The 14,912-nt window shown below is 52.9% G+C and overlaps 1 protein-coding gene across 3 annotated transcripts in view; it reads right to left on the minus strand.

The window, feature by feature from the left end:
• Tet (Ten-Eleven Translocation (TET) family protein) overlaps positions 1-14,912 on the minus strand; it is a 214,941-nt gene that overhangs the window by 122,697 nt on the left and 77,332 nt on the right. For 2 of the 3 annotated variants that reach the window (XM_075694247.1, XM_075694245.1), the window contains exon 2: positions 6,524-7,476. In XM_075694247.1, coding sequence (XP_075550362.1) covers positions 6,524-7,456 — 933 coding nt within the window. In that variant the 5' untranslated portion in view covers positions 7,457-7,476. Of the gene's footprint in view, positions 1-6,523; positions 7,477-9,321; positions 9,422-14,912 lie in introns of all 3 variants that reach the window. The other variant, XM_075694244.1, reaches the window with a different exon arrangement.

Here is a 14,912-nt window from a genome sequence, read left to right on the forward strand (position 1 = left end):
CCTAGCGTGCGAGCCAGGAAGTACGCTCCGGGTTGGTTGTCGAACAAGTCCGGCAGCTGCGCGCGGACCGCGAAGCGAGAAGGTTACGCAAGAGCCGCCGGTCACCGGACGCACGCATGTCCTTTCTTTTCGCACGATAGCCGATATATTCCTTTAACGCGAGCCCATGTTTCTCTTCCATCGGATTTTTTTATTGGAGTCAACTGCTGAGAGTGCAGCGGCTAGCACTAGCTTCTTATATTGATAAGTTTTTCAAAATTCTCATCGGTGTACGCATGCTGCGCAACATAGCACTCGCGCACCGCCGGGTGTACAATAATGCATCTTTGTTGTGGACGCGCGCTCCGAAAGCCTAAGGTCCATTCAACTTACGCGATTCTTTCTCAACCGGTACAGGGCGCTGCACTTGGCTACTGGACTCGTTTATCAGTGCCAGCATGTTCGCCATCTCCTTGTCGCCATTCGCTGCACGCCGCGCAGAATTTGTGTACCAACAGTTCGCAGCATACCCGTGACAGCACGATGAGGACAACGATAAAGCGGGAAATGCATCGCAACGGCGTCTGCGGCACAAGTACGCAAAAGAAAGCATTTCGAGTGCTCCAACTGGCCGCCATTTTCTTAAGCAGCAGCATTACACTAAATAAACGCAGAGAGGACTTCACCGCGGCAACAGTGACCGGAGTACGGAATCGCTCGATTAAAACAGGGCCGACATCCGACCCCTTCCCTTCCGCAAGCACACACGCCTAGTCGCCTCCCCCCTAAAGTCCCCCACTCCCCCCCTCCCCAAAACTTTCCTCCGCTCCTTCGACTAGGGCGGCGCGAGAGAAAGCCGGGCGGAGCGGCATGGTTCGCCCGCCGCGAGCGAACCAGTCCCGACTTCTCGGAAAAAGAACCTGAGACAGCAATTTGCCGGGGGCAAGCAGCGGGAGCCACGCTCGATATCAAACGGTCGGAGAGAGACTTCGCATATCCGCCTCTTGATCTCGACGCTCTCTCCCCTCCGAAAGTGAGTCGCGAAAATGACCTGCTGCCCTTTCGCGTTCTCAGCGTTATCACCCCGCGCGCTTCCTCTGTTCTAGTCGTAACTTAGTTTTTCTTTGCGAGTGATCTCTCTCTCTCTCTTCCTAGTGGTATTTAAAAATGTTCATTGGAATTTCGGTTTTTGTTCTTGACTTCAGCGCCTGCACTCCGACTAACTACGAACGAAAGGACAAGGGTGAGTTTAATTTTTTTAACGATACTAAAGCTCTTCGAGAGCGTGATGGCGACAACGGTGTCTCTCTCTCTTTTTTCTTTTTTTTTTTTTTTGGCACCCTAACGGGCGAAGAACAAGGCCGAAGATTGCGTCGAGTCCACTGACTGCACCTAACCCTAACTCGTCGTTGCGTTGCCAAACGCGCCAGCCTTTCTTTGTAGACAACGGAGTTTGTCGACGCCAAGCGTTCGCAGCGTCGCTCATTCGCTGCGCCTCTTCCGTTCGACGACAACCGAAGTGAGACGGTCACGCTCCTGCGCGAAAACGCTGTAGGAGGAACAATAACCTGTCGACGACAGACCGCGCTACGCAAACCTTGTTTAACAAGGCAAAACGTCCACGAGGGGAAAGAAAGAAAGCAGAGCGGTGAGACACGGTCCCGACACCGTGTTTGGCCAGACGAAGCAATGCGAACATGTTCCTGAGGCATGCGCTTCCAGGGCAAAAAACAAAAACAAAAAAACAAACGAAGGAAGTCAGCGGTTTCATCAGGTGCACTCACGTGTGTCAGTTCCCGAGCTCGCAAATGTTCCGAAACTGTATTGCGTGTTCCAGTCATCGCTGGCAGGGGAAAGAAGTAATAAAGTGAGCTCTATTTCTCCTTTTCTTTGAGAGAACAAAAAAATAAAATGTGCAACAGCATTTGGGAAGGTGCGCGCTGCCATTGGTAACCCCGCTAAGGAACAGGGATATGTAGACAGAGCTCAGTGTCCCTCGGCATTGTGCCACCTCTCCTCGTGGGACCACGAGAGAATCGCAGAGGCGCGCGTCGAGCGGTGGCGGGGACGACACCTACAGATTTTCCTACGTAAATTACTAGAGGGAACTATATATGGCGCTGCGAACGATCCGTTATCATGGAACGATGATTAGTACACACATTTGTCTAATCTCCGTGCTCGTGGCTTCAAACGTTCTTGTAAGGCTATTTATTGTGCCTCATCGCTCTCCTTTCCGAGCACTCACACTTTTATAAACAAGGCAATGAGCCTCTACGCATAGCCGATTGCGAATTCTCGCACATTGCAATACAATATGTTGTCGAAAAGCATCAATTTGCAATCTCGCGAAGCTGTCTGAAGCCAAAGAATGAAGTTTACGCAAATTCATGGCACTGGCCACCATTCCCATGCTGGCTGAACCCCCATGATAGTATAGCTGCTTCCGTAGACACTATGGCGACAGAGTTCCCTGTATAGCGATTTTTGCGGGAAACCTTATGACGACCGCGTCCGCTGGCGTATGCGCACCCAGACGAGCACACGCTGCTGCTGCGGCCGCCGCGCAGGCAGCCGGGCGACACACGCATTGCCGGTGTGCAGCGGAGCCGCGATAACGGAGCCGTGCGCCAAGTCTATTTTTACAGGCACCAACGGGGAAGGGGGAGTCAGAACGCCGACGCGTCTTTGCAAAGACGCTGTTGCCTTTGCCAGTGGTGGAAAGCGATTAAAAGCCCTCGTCGCACACGGTTCATTTGTTTTCTTTTAAAAAGAGAAACGTGCGTTCTCGCGTTGTTTCACCCTGCAACCTCCAACTGGGCGCCCCCGGGTAGCGAGCCTACAAAAGCACCTCTCTCCAAAATCGTTCTACGGGACACAAATAAATAAATAAATAAAAGCGGCGCTGCCTCGCATTCTTCAAGTACTTCTAGATTGACGTCACACCTGGCGCACATGTGTCAGGGGTGCTACCGTCGCTGTCGCCGGGAGACCGAGAAATCTTGACGCTAAGTATCCGGTTTCCGAGGCCTAGACGAAAGAAACACGTCGCCAATATTGTTTCTATGAAGTCTTACAGGGGCCCAACAAAAAGAAATCAAAGTATTCGGTCCACAGCTCGGGAGCTGTCGTGCGGAATGGACTGCGTTTGGGTCTGCATGCCCGCCCAGTTGAAGGCTACGCCAACGTGTCGTCAACAGCGACGGGCACGTGCTATGACTACAAGTGCTGCATTCGCGCTAAAAATTAGAGTATAGCGCTTAGCGCGAGAAGTACGCCACATAGTCAGGAACAGCACGAAATACTTAGTAAGCGTTTCTGACAGGGCCGCTTTCATTCAGACCGTCTATTCGAACGAAACGGAATCAAAGTGATGCACGATTCCTCACACGCCCAGAAGCTCTCATCCGCCTATATCGTGCTAGAAATCGTACCTGCATGGGGCATCAGCGTCGCATTCGGTGGGAGCAAGGGATCGCATACAAGCCTGTGAGAAACTGTCGGACGAGCTTTTTTTTTTTTCCAACCGCCGCTCTGAACCATAATGATGGCTTGAGAAACGAGTTTTGTCATTCAATGGGCGAGCGGTTTACAGAACAGAACAGAACAGAAACCGTTACAAGAAGCCTCGGTGCTCTGACAGCCCGAAAGGCCCAGACCAGATTCAGACTTCGAACGCGTAATGTTACGGGACTCCTAACAAGCCGTGCACACCTGGGTTTGGGAATAAATTCCCGACAATCGTGTTCATCGGGGCACGCCAGTAGTTGACTCGCAACTTATGTCGAGCACGGTCTTATCGAGCTCGCTCGATAATAGCGGCGGCTCGCCCGACCGGTTATTATGCAGCTGCCAGAAGCCGGTGGAAACGTGGAGGGCGCCAGATTACCCCACTTCCGTCTGAACGTTCAGCAGTGCCGCTGCAGATCAAAGAAAAGTGTATAATCCGACAACAGCTGCTGCTTTCATTTTATATGGTGCTTTAACACTGCGTGAATCGCGTTCATGGAGCCGAAACCGTGCGCAAGGGCTGTATTTCAATTTCGGAAACAAGCTATAATATATCCCTTCACTTTGCGCTACAACACAACGCCTGAATATACTCTATAGATAGGAGTGTGAAGAATTGTACAATGTTACGAGGGGGGCGTGGGATTTGCCATTGTCCAGTCACTTTCGTTCTGGAATCACTTCAGGTGCCGGTGCTACGAAGCTTTCCTTGTTATTATTTTTTCATTCTGTTTACTGCATACGACAATAAGTCATCTCATACCGTCGGAAGGTCTCGGAAGACTGCGCTAACGCATAGTTGGCAAAAAGGAAAGTACCAGCCTCTCACGCATGCGGAAGCAAGCGCAAGCACGAAGCATCGTCAGTATAGACGTTTTATTCCCCATATCATATCAAATATATTGATACCCGCATCGGTAAAAGCTCCACGGTTCGGCGATATCACAGTGTGCAGTAGTAATACTGTAGTAGTACGGTAGTGCAGGTGAGCAGTACGGCTGCGGTACTGTATGAACACGCCTGCAGACGACGCCGCGTCGTTAACATCTCCCTGTCCGCTGAATGGAGCAGGCCGCCGATCTTTGTGCCGCCGCGGCTGTGCATACGTAGCCGGAAGTTTCCGCGCTGGTCATATGGCCCCCTTGCAGTAAACGCGATGTTTAGGAAATATCCGGCCGCAATGGCCCACCGCACAGCCGTCGGGCCGAGACTCGTCTGTCGGTTCTCTCCCCCCCCCCCCCTCTTCCTGGCAGACACTCGTCTGTGCGAAGGAAGGAGGATCTGGAGAGCTTCGCACAACGGCGGCGCGAATGCGCGCACACATCCGGGCAACCGAGCGAGCTGGAGACCGGAAACGGGCGCCATATGCTCCGCAAAGTGGCGGTTTTGTTCGCGCCGCTGTGGTTCCATTAGTTACACACGGCGAAGAACGGAGGCCACGGCCTACGACGATGATCAATAACGGACCCATTATCGAAATAATAATAGTAAAAAAAAATTAAAAATAGAAAAAACGCTGCAACCGCACGCGCGCGTCTGCGCTCGAGCACGCCGTAATGACAAGAGCCGCAGACCCGCTGATTGATATTATCTGCCCATTCAAGCCTAACCTCCCGAAAACTTGCGCTAAAGAAATGAGCACGTCTCTCTACTTTTCTGCGGGAGCTAGCGGGGAAAAGAGCGATAACGTGAAAGAGGCGCTATAACATCAACAACGAAAAATGAATCGCTCCAAAAACTTTGGAGAAAGAGAGGGCGAGAGACGCTAGAGTGCGCGCACGGGTATACATCCCGCCGGCCGGTAGTCTCTCTCCGCTCTGGAGAACAGCTGGGGCGCATTGCTCATGCGGGAGGAGGGGGGGGGGGGGGTCTCTGACGTCACCGTTCCTTTGTGCTTTATAGGCGCCCTCTATTACGCTTCTTGTCACGACATGAATAATGCGCATACACAAAGCCCTTCCCGAGACACGACGGCCCTCGCCGTGGCCGAAACGAGAAAAATAGAGGGCAGCAGCTCGGAAAGGTTCGCAAGTATTTCTGAATATATATATATATATATATATATATATATATATATATATATATATATATATATATATATATATATATATGTGTGTGTGTGTGTGTGTGTGTGTGTGTGTGTGTGTGTGTGTGTGTGTGTGTGTGTGTGTGTGTGTGTTTCACCCGTCCCGAAGACAGCAAGTTGGTCATTCGGCTTTAGGTTCGGATTAGGATTTCTGGCTTATGTGTGGCGTTAAGAGTGCATGCTAAATTCGCTTTAGTTTGGAGCGTGCGCCAGGGGAAAACTCGATGACAGGGGCTCACGAGTTTCGGACAGATCTTGCTTGTTTCTCGGGGAGAAAGAACAGCGGCTATGGTACAAACTCTGCTTTGATTAGATAATTTTAGCGCACGGTAACAGTTCTGCCGTTACCGATTTCACCCAACGGCGCATGAGCTGTAAACACCGCACAGCACGGTAGAGGTATCCTAAAATACTCTATGAAGTGCATAACTTGCGCCAAAGCGCTCGGAAATCTTACTAACCCCCCTCCCCTTTTTTCCCCCTTCTAAAGGCATTGCGGGTCTTTGGTTACGCACGACTCTCGATGCAAATACTCGAAGAACGCAAGAAGCTCTGCGCGAGAGTGCGCTCCTAGCACGTGGGCCCCATCATAAAGCGTTGGGCGCCGCCGGAGGAAACGTCGTCTTTCCTCGGCGAGCGCACAGAGCGGCGACCGAGCCATAATATTTACGCAACGCGGGCCCGCCCCTGCGATGTGTGCCACGCGGCGCAGGCAGTTCGCCGGCGGAATAAACCGCGCGATCCTCATCGCGGAGCGTGTACAGCTCTGGACGCACGATAAAAGAACGGCACCAGGGAGGCCGCGTGCGGGTGCTGCCCGCATGCCAAACAGCAACATGCGCCTCCTGGTCGAACAGGCAACCGTGCACGTAGTAGTCGAAATGCGCGGCGCCACAGAACGCGCGCACTTGGAATATAAGCAAGCAGAATTGGAGTTCGGCTACTCACTTTCTCCTTTTTGGTCTTGAGCTGATCGCACTTCCGCATCTTGCAGATCTGGTGACTGCGCACACTCCTGCACGGCCCGCACTCGCCGCAGTTATCCTTCTTGAGGCAGCCTGGGCACTCGCCGCAGCGCTTGCGTTTCTTCTTGGTGCCCTTGTCCATGGCGTCCGGCGTGCCCGGCGGCGGGGGCGCCGCCAGGCCGTTGCGCTGGTCCACCCAGGGCTCGTGCGAGGCGGGCGCCATGGGCTGGAGCAGCGTGTGCCGGGTGGTGGTGGACGACACGGAGGGCACCTGGAAGGACGGCTCTTCGCCGGAGCCCTTGTCGGCCGCGAAGAACACCGCGTGGTGCGGGGGGAAGTCGGCGAAGGGATGATGCTGCATCGGAAACGGCGGCGCCGGGTGCTGCGCTGCCATCTTGTCCACGGGTGTGGGCATGCGCTCGCTAGACTGCGAGCTGTCCTGGGAGCCGAGGCCCGGCGAACCGCTGCCCTTGTCCTGGCCGTTGCTGAAGGGCCGCTGGTCCTTGTCGCCGGGCCGAGCGCCTTCGTAGCCCTCCTGCTCCCAGGGACGGTAGCCGACGCCGCCGGCGGGCGTTCCGGCCCTTGGCGACGACCCGTCGCCGGGCTTGTCCATCAGCCGCGCCGTGAGGCCCTCGTCCTTGCCGCCATCGTCGGGCTCCTTGGGCGCGAAGCCGAAACCCGGCGGGAAAGGGAAAGCCACCTTGTTGAACTGCGGCTCGAACGGCGGCGGGGCCCCGAAATGCCCGAACTCCTGCGGCGCCGCCAGCAGCTGGTACGAGGGTCCACTAGGACCCATCATCCAGCCGTCCTGGGTCGCCAGCAGCGTCGGCGGCCCGGGCCCCGGCGCAGGGCCCTGCGGCGGTCCGGGCTCGAAGGGCCCGCCGTGCAGCGCCGTCGTCGGCTGCCGCTCGCTCATGGCCAGGCGGGGGGGCGCATCTGCGCAAGGGTGGCAGCGCTCGTTTCACTGCCGTCGCTGTACGTGCGCTGTCATGCACAGCTGCTCTTTTTTTTCGCTTCCACGCGCACAATCGCCAAGTTCACCACACACGTACTGGAATTTCACGCGCAAGTTCAAGAGCGCCCTATTTAAAAGATGTCACAAATTTTCGTTGCTCGCTTCAAAATAAGTATCGTCCTCTTCAAGAGAACCCTGCATGCAGAGTTGAAGCGACGAGGCGCACAGAGGCGGCCCGAACCTCTCCTCTAGTATTTTGGAAGCGCACGTACTCGGAGAGAGGTAACGGCGCCCTCATTTACCTCTAGAAATGTAATGCAACAGGTCAACAAAATATGCTCTATAGTTCCTGCGTTATTTTCACACGCTATGTATACGTACGCACAATTGGCACCGGCGAATTTTTTTTCTATAACACCGCGTTTTCACACATCCAGATCGGGCTTCGAAAAGCATGTGCAGTGCCATTTGAATTTTACAGTAATATTTTCTCTTTTGTTTTCATTTTTTGCCATTTGATATTGTGCAATCGCTGGTTACCTTGTCCATAGCTACCGTCCAGTTAGGCTATATAGCTTCGTGCCTTCTAGTTCCGCACTACAGGGCAGACACTTTATTGTCAAAACACACACACACAGAGAGAGATCGAGATAAACACATGCAAACAGATCTAACATAGCACCAAACAGTGTGAGCATATTGGTAGTTTATAATTTTATATGATCTATATAAGACCTGCTTCAGAGACCGCAGAAAGCTTGAATTAATTTTTGTTTCACTGTTTGTACTATTAGAAAACAAGAATAGGCAGACAAAAGTATGCTAGACCGGCCTCGTAGATCTCGAAAGTAGTACAGTCTGCAAATTTACGAATATCATTTTTTGAAAGGTGGCGCGCACGGCGTTATTCGTTTTTTCCTCCGACCATACGATTAAAACACGTTGGCGGGTTAGTTGGTTAGAATCCATGACAGAGTGTATAAGTGCGACTGAACGACTGAAAATAACAAAAGGCACGCATGTCCTACTCAGCATCGCAAACAATTTGTAACCTGCACTCATAACGTTGTCTATGTCATTCCACTTTCGTGCGGAAGAACGTATGTTGGCCAAACCGGATGATGCATCAATGAGAGATTAAAAGAGCATCGATATAACGTCACTAGGGTAATCTCGGGTGATTTGGGTATTCATTGCCGAGATTGTTCCTGCAAGCCCATGTTTGAAAGTACTTCCATTCTGTATAGGGCTCAAAGCAGGATGACAAGGGAGTTAGTGGAAGCCTACGAAATTGCAAAATTACAGGAAAGGTGCGTGAGCAAGCCTTCAGTGTCGCTATCTGAAAAAGAGATACGGTTCCTCGGTTTATCTTTGTAACAATTGCAGTATACGTTTTCACCATGCCTTGCACACGGGTACGGTTTATCGATATGCACCACTGATTTTCTTTTTTTCATGTCACGTTTGTTTCCGCTCGTACGGTATATATACATCGATGCGTGCGAAAATAAAATCTATAGTTGAAAGTGAAGCGCTGTCCCTGTGTATCTGTTTCTTGCTACGTCCTCGTTCAGTCGCGCTTATACACTCTCTCATGGACCCTAAGAGACTGGAAAGTTCTTCCCACCTTCAGCTGTATACGTAGTGTCGGATGATGATTTTTATCGCGCTTTGTGTGTCTGTTTCGGTGTCAGTTATATTGCGTAAGATGTGTACCCCCTGCTGCAATGTCAACACATAATTCAAGAACAGCAACACGTGAAATGCAAGCAGCCACCCGACACATCGCACGCCTGCGGGAGTAACAGCACGGCGGCGCGACTTACCACGTGCCGGAGATCGAGCGAACGAGCAGCCCCTTGCCAGCCTGAAGCTGCTGCCGCCGCAAAGGGGAGGGCTCGCAAAATCGGGCCGATAGAAGGACCGCTGTGTTAGCGACAGACACCAGCAGGGGCACGTGTCAACAGGCAGCAGCCAAGAGTGCGTGTGAGAGAGAAAAAGCGTGGTGGGGGAGAGCGGGAGAGCAGACGTGTTAGTTTGCGCGAGCGCGCTGGTTCTGTACGTTTGTAAAGCAGCGCACGCGCGGCATTCACGCGACGTCACGAACGCATCCTCTCACCGTGCTAGTAACCGAACATGGCGGCCACGATGACGTCAGTGCGCCTTAGTATCGTGGGTACGTCGTTTTGCTTTCTTTGACGGTGACCGTTTTTCACCGTGTTATCGCGGTTATCAATCTGTCGCTCGGCGTAGGACGCGCCTATCTCGCTGTCACGTTTCTTGCTTACGCCGCATCTCGACGTGCTAGTACCACAAGATGGCGGTCACAGTGACGTCAATGTAAACCATCTATAGCTCGTGTTCTGACCCTGCAGGTGAATGGGTTGTCGCTAATTGTGGTCGTTTATGTTGCCTGCTATATGTTAACAATGACCGATCGCGATCCTAGCCGCTTAGCAGCACCAGCCGAAGTTACGATAAAGCATTTGTCTCGCAGTGGGTTCCTTCTTTTCTAATTATTATCATTATTATTAGTAGTAGTAATAATTTATTATTATTACTGTTAGTATTATTATTGAGTATGTCATGGCTAGAGAGAACGTGGTCAGCTTTACCAAGCACGTACGAAAAGTACCCCTGTTTTTTTCCCTGCGTGGGTGCAACTAATGCAGAACAATATAATCTTTCTGCGCTACTTATGGTGTGCTTATAAGTATAAACGCACGTGAACATAAGTGAAAGCATGTCGTCATCATCGTGCAGAAGACGAGGCATGCAACAAGCAGAAGACAGGTCGAGCACAAATGAGTTTCAATGCATCGAGGCACGTACATGCATGTAAATCCGTGCTGGCAGCAAGGCAAAGTACAATCATACTGCGTTTCTTTTAAAGACCTTTACTTCATTCTAAAGAAGAAGAAAATTACTGGAAATACGCACCTGATACTTTACACGAAACCAATGCTGCGCGTATGCCTACAACAGATTCCGTCCGATTTGCGCACGCGCAGTCGCCCATGCAGGACACCGCTGAGCACACACACACGGGACATGAAATCGGGTCTTTAAGCGCTGGTGTGAACTGGGGCAACCCCTGCAAATTGCGCGCGAGGCCCCGAGTCATAGGTCGAAGACTACTGGCGCAAACAAACAGGGACAAGATCGAAAACACGGACGAGCGCTCGTCCGTGCTTTCTATAGTGTCCCTGTTCGTTTGCGCCATTCTCCTTTGAGCATGGATTACCAACACGCCCAACCATTAGTACTTCTAAATCAGAAGTCGAGCTGACCCAGCCCGACCCGGTTTCGGAGGGTCAACAGCTCAACAAAGCCCTTGCAGGCGGGTCCCCAACTGAGCTGGCGCTTTGTCAGGCATTTATTTGCCTTTTCGCCAGCGTTCACGGAGAATTTGTGCACGATTTTCCTAAATATATCATAACTCGCCTCGATGCTCGCTTAGACCGGCCCGCTAGCGTCTTTTCAAGCGATTCAAGCCGAATCGACCCAACTTTATCGGGTTCCCGTAAACGTACCTAATGACGACCAGCCATTCGAAATGCGCAAGACACATTCGCCAGAACGCCGGAGATGTACGCATGGGCAGCGCTTTACCTCCGCGTCGCGACACGAAGAGCACGAGGCGAGCAGGTAGCTTCTCGGAACGATCGCGCGGCCCAAAAAACGTCCCAAAGTATATATTTCGAAGCACACACACACACACAAATCGAAACCAAAGGAGCTAGGTGGGCGAGCGAGCCACGTAATTCGCGGCGCCGCCCGTCGGGACATCCTTTTCATTTACCTTTCCACTTACGTGACACGTCCACTGCAGCGATGACGCTACCGCGGAGCGCACGCACGAGCATTTAAATGAATTAGTAGTCCGCGCGGTGTGGTACGACGGCGCTCGCGCGCCTGAGGCGAGAAAAAGCAGAACACACCTTGCCCCCCCCCCCCCCTCACCGTGTGGCCACCAGTCGAGGTGACACGGCGCCCATGCGCGTCGTCGCGCACGCGCCGGCAAACGAGAAAAACGCCCCTAATTCGCGGCTCAACCCGTTTATCGCGCACTTTTATCCCGCGCACATGCATCCGACTGCGTGTACAGGAAACAAAAAAAAGAAATTACGACTCAAGGGGGTGGCGGACGTGGCGGATAGCGAGGGGGGTCAAAGGAAGCGCGCGAGAGAGAGCGCCACGTGAATGCAGATGAGCGCGGCTGCTTCCTTCTTGAAGCGCTGCCAAGGTTGAGTGTCCGCACGCTACGCAACTCTTCCCCACAGCCCCTCCCGCAGCTCCTTGTAGTATGCCCTCCGAGAGACGACGACTACGCACTGTACGCGCAGCCACAATTTGTATTCGCTGCGTGCACTGCTTTGCTACGGAAAAAGTCGAGGGTCGCCACGGCGTGAAGTGCCACACGTACTGAAAGCAGCTGTTTTTTTTTTCTTCCCCTAATGTGCATGTAGTACATAGTCTAAGCACAGCGTGTTATACAATGACTCGTGGCCACGAGCCACAGACGCTCCTGTGTTCCGCGACGGAGAGCACAGGCACACATTCTTTTCTCTTGGCGTTGTTGCATTACGCATCCGCCGGCCCACACAGTCGTTTTCTCAGCAGATTTGGCAACACGGATTCAGTGTGATTTACCTTAAGAACGCGTTTTATAGGCCTCCCAGCATGGCGGCACTCCCGTTACATGCCGGTGCATAGGAGAAGAAAGAAAGGTGCACGCGCGATAGTTAGACGTATTTCAGAACGATATATTCCCTCAGTACAGGGCTAGCAGCGCCAAGGCGATGGGTAGTTGTCGCCTAACGGAGGCTTTCAAACGCTGTTTTTCGTTCGACAGGTTATCGACTGCAGAAATGCGAGGGAAGATTTCACTGCCCCCACTAATATCTGACGGATGTGCACAGAGGACGCCGACTCGCATAGGCGAAGACCAAAACTGCATGATGCGTCATAGCTCCGTGAACGAACGGCCTTCCATTGGGCGCATGCGCTGCAGTTAAAAACGTTGGGGAGGGATAAACATTCTCGGTTTATTTCGAATAAGATGGATGATAACACGTCAACTGAGGAGGAGGCAGTAAAAAAGGGCTTTGGGATTACAGGGTCTCGCACTGGGTGTTCGATCAAGATGCTTCGCTCGAGCGTTCGCTGCCTGGTTTCGAAAAACAAGTCCACGCGATGACCGTAACGATAAGCGGCGTTTAGGAATGAGAGAGCCCGAGTGGCTCTGGGCAAAAAACAAGAATGTCGTCACGCTGTCGGTTTTACGAATCCGGCGCTATCGACGCGCGAGACGGGAGAATAAAAAGAAGAAAGGAGGAGAGAAAGAAAAATGCGGACGGGCAGCGATCGCAAGCGTTCAGCGATCGAACGATTCGCGACTCCGACACACGCAGCATACGGCGTGAACGACGACGAACGAGCACGGTGCTTAACCCCGACAAAAGGGCCGTTTCCCACGCCGCCACAGCGTGACCGGCATAGCCCGTACGGCCAGCAATAAGACGGAGGCCTGACCGAACGCAGTGACAACCCGCAGCAGCGATTCCCCCAAAGAGGCGACAGACGAGCCTTTTATCAGCGCCGCTCAGGTCCTGCGAGCAGGCCTCGTCGAGCGTGAAGGGAAACGTGTGGCGCACACATCTCGCGTGGCGGGGCCGCGGCAGCCGATAAGGTTCCACGGCCGGCCGAGCTTTATGCCGGCCGGTCAAGCCCACAACGCCGCCGACGGGCACCGCCGCTGTCCGGCCGCGGGTCCAAATCACCCTCATTATCCCCCGCACGCTTCGATTATTCCCGAACACCGCGCGGTGCCCCTGCGCGTGCAAACCACACCCCGCGGTATGTCACACATTATGAGTCCCGCGCGAGAGGCAAGCTCGGCGCGGTGATGATAGTCCCCAAGCTCGTTCGTCCAATCTGGTTGCATCGCTTGGCTGGCGGCGCGATAGGGGCGGCCGTTTGTGCACTACTACGCCTGTCGGCTGGCACGCCGCCCTGTACACACCACACTATCGACACGTTGGAGGCCTCCACCAAAAGGCATCATCTGCGGTGCTGGCAGGCCGCAGTTCTCCGGCGTTCACCTAGACACGCGCGACAACGTGGCAGATGCCTAAAATCGCCACGCCTTCTGCTACGGATAACGAAGCGCGTTACAAAACAAACCAGTTGCTCGCACAGAGTAGTCACAAATGTTGTGACGGCGGAAATCGCGGTGGTACTTGAATAGCCACGGGTGTCTTGGGAGCACGCGGTCGCTTATGCATTGCGTTCTCGGCGGAACGTCGCAAAGCAGTCGACGAAACGACGCACCTTAGATGGCATGGTCATGTGTATCCGAAGCGGCACGTGCGCGAGAGGCGGCCAAGACAGATGACGGACAGGATCTCATCATTGAATAAACGAGAGCCGCTTCTGAGAAAGCAGTTTTTATGATCCGGACATACTTAGCGGTATGCGCTTGCCGGCCACTGGTAGCAGTGACGGTTCAAATGAGAAGATTGAGAAGACACGAGGATGCAAGACGTCAGCATGGAAGGGCGCCTCCAGCAGGCTCGAAACATCGCCGGAATCATCTTAGGGACCCTGGACTGAGGGTTCCTCCCACACTGCTCTCGCCATTCAAATATTATTAATAAAGATGTTTTACTCTCTCTCTCTCCAGCTTCTCGTGTACGCTCTACGCGCAGACACCGCCCCGGCTGACCTAAAATATCGGTTATATACAGCTTGTCGTTCGCGCAATACTATAATGACCCCTAGAATAAAGTCTAAAAAAATTAAATTATGGGGTCTTACGCCCCAAAACCACGATCTGATTATGAGGCACGCCGTAGTGGGGGGACTCCTGAGATTTGGACCACCTGGGGTTCTCTAACGCGCACCTAAATCTAAGCACCACGGGTGTTTTCGCATTACGCCGCCATCGAAGTGCTGCCGCCGTGGCAGGGATTCGATCCCACGACTTCATGCTCCAGAATAAAGTCTAAACTGTGGCGTCGAGCACACGTCTATCGCCTCTGTGCACTATATAAGCCATGTGTCATCGCAAAAGGAGCGTATGAGAGAGAGAGATCTGAACTATTCCTCCAGCTCTGAACTCGCTCAGTGCCACAACAGCACGCTCTTACGCGGCCGACGCTGTCTTCTCGACATCAACAGCACTATTTTGCCCGCTACAGTATCACCTACTGCGACCTCATAACCCCGCTCAAAAGAAACGTCATAGCGAGTTGTGCCCGTCCGACTTCACATTGCTCCAGAAGCCCTAGTTCGATACTTAGTAGACGATGATGAGCAATTCTTTTTTTGTTTACTTCTTCTTACGAGGGTAACCAGTGGCTGAGAAGGTGGCCAGACGGCGCAATGGAAAGGACACAAGAAACCTGCACTTCCA

This window comes from Dermacentor variabilis, chromosome 1 (genome assembly GCF_050947875.1).
Source record: "Dermacentor variabilis isolate Ectoservices chromosome 1, ASM5094787v1, whole genome shotgun sequence".
Lineage (NCBI taxonomy): Eukaryota > Metazoa > Arthropoda > Arachnida > Ixodida > Ixodidae > Dermacentor > Dermacentor variabilis.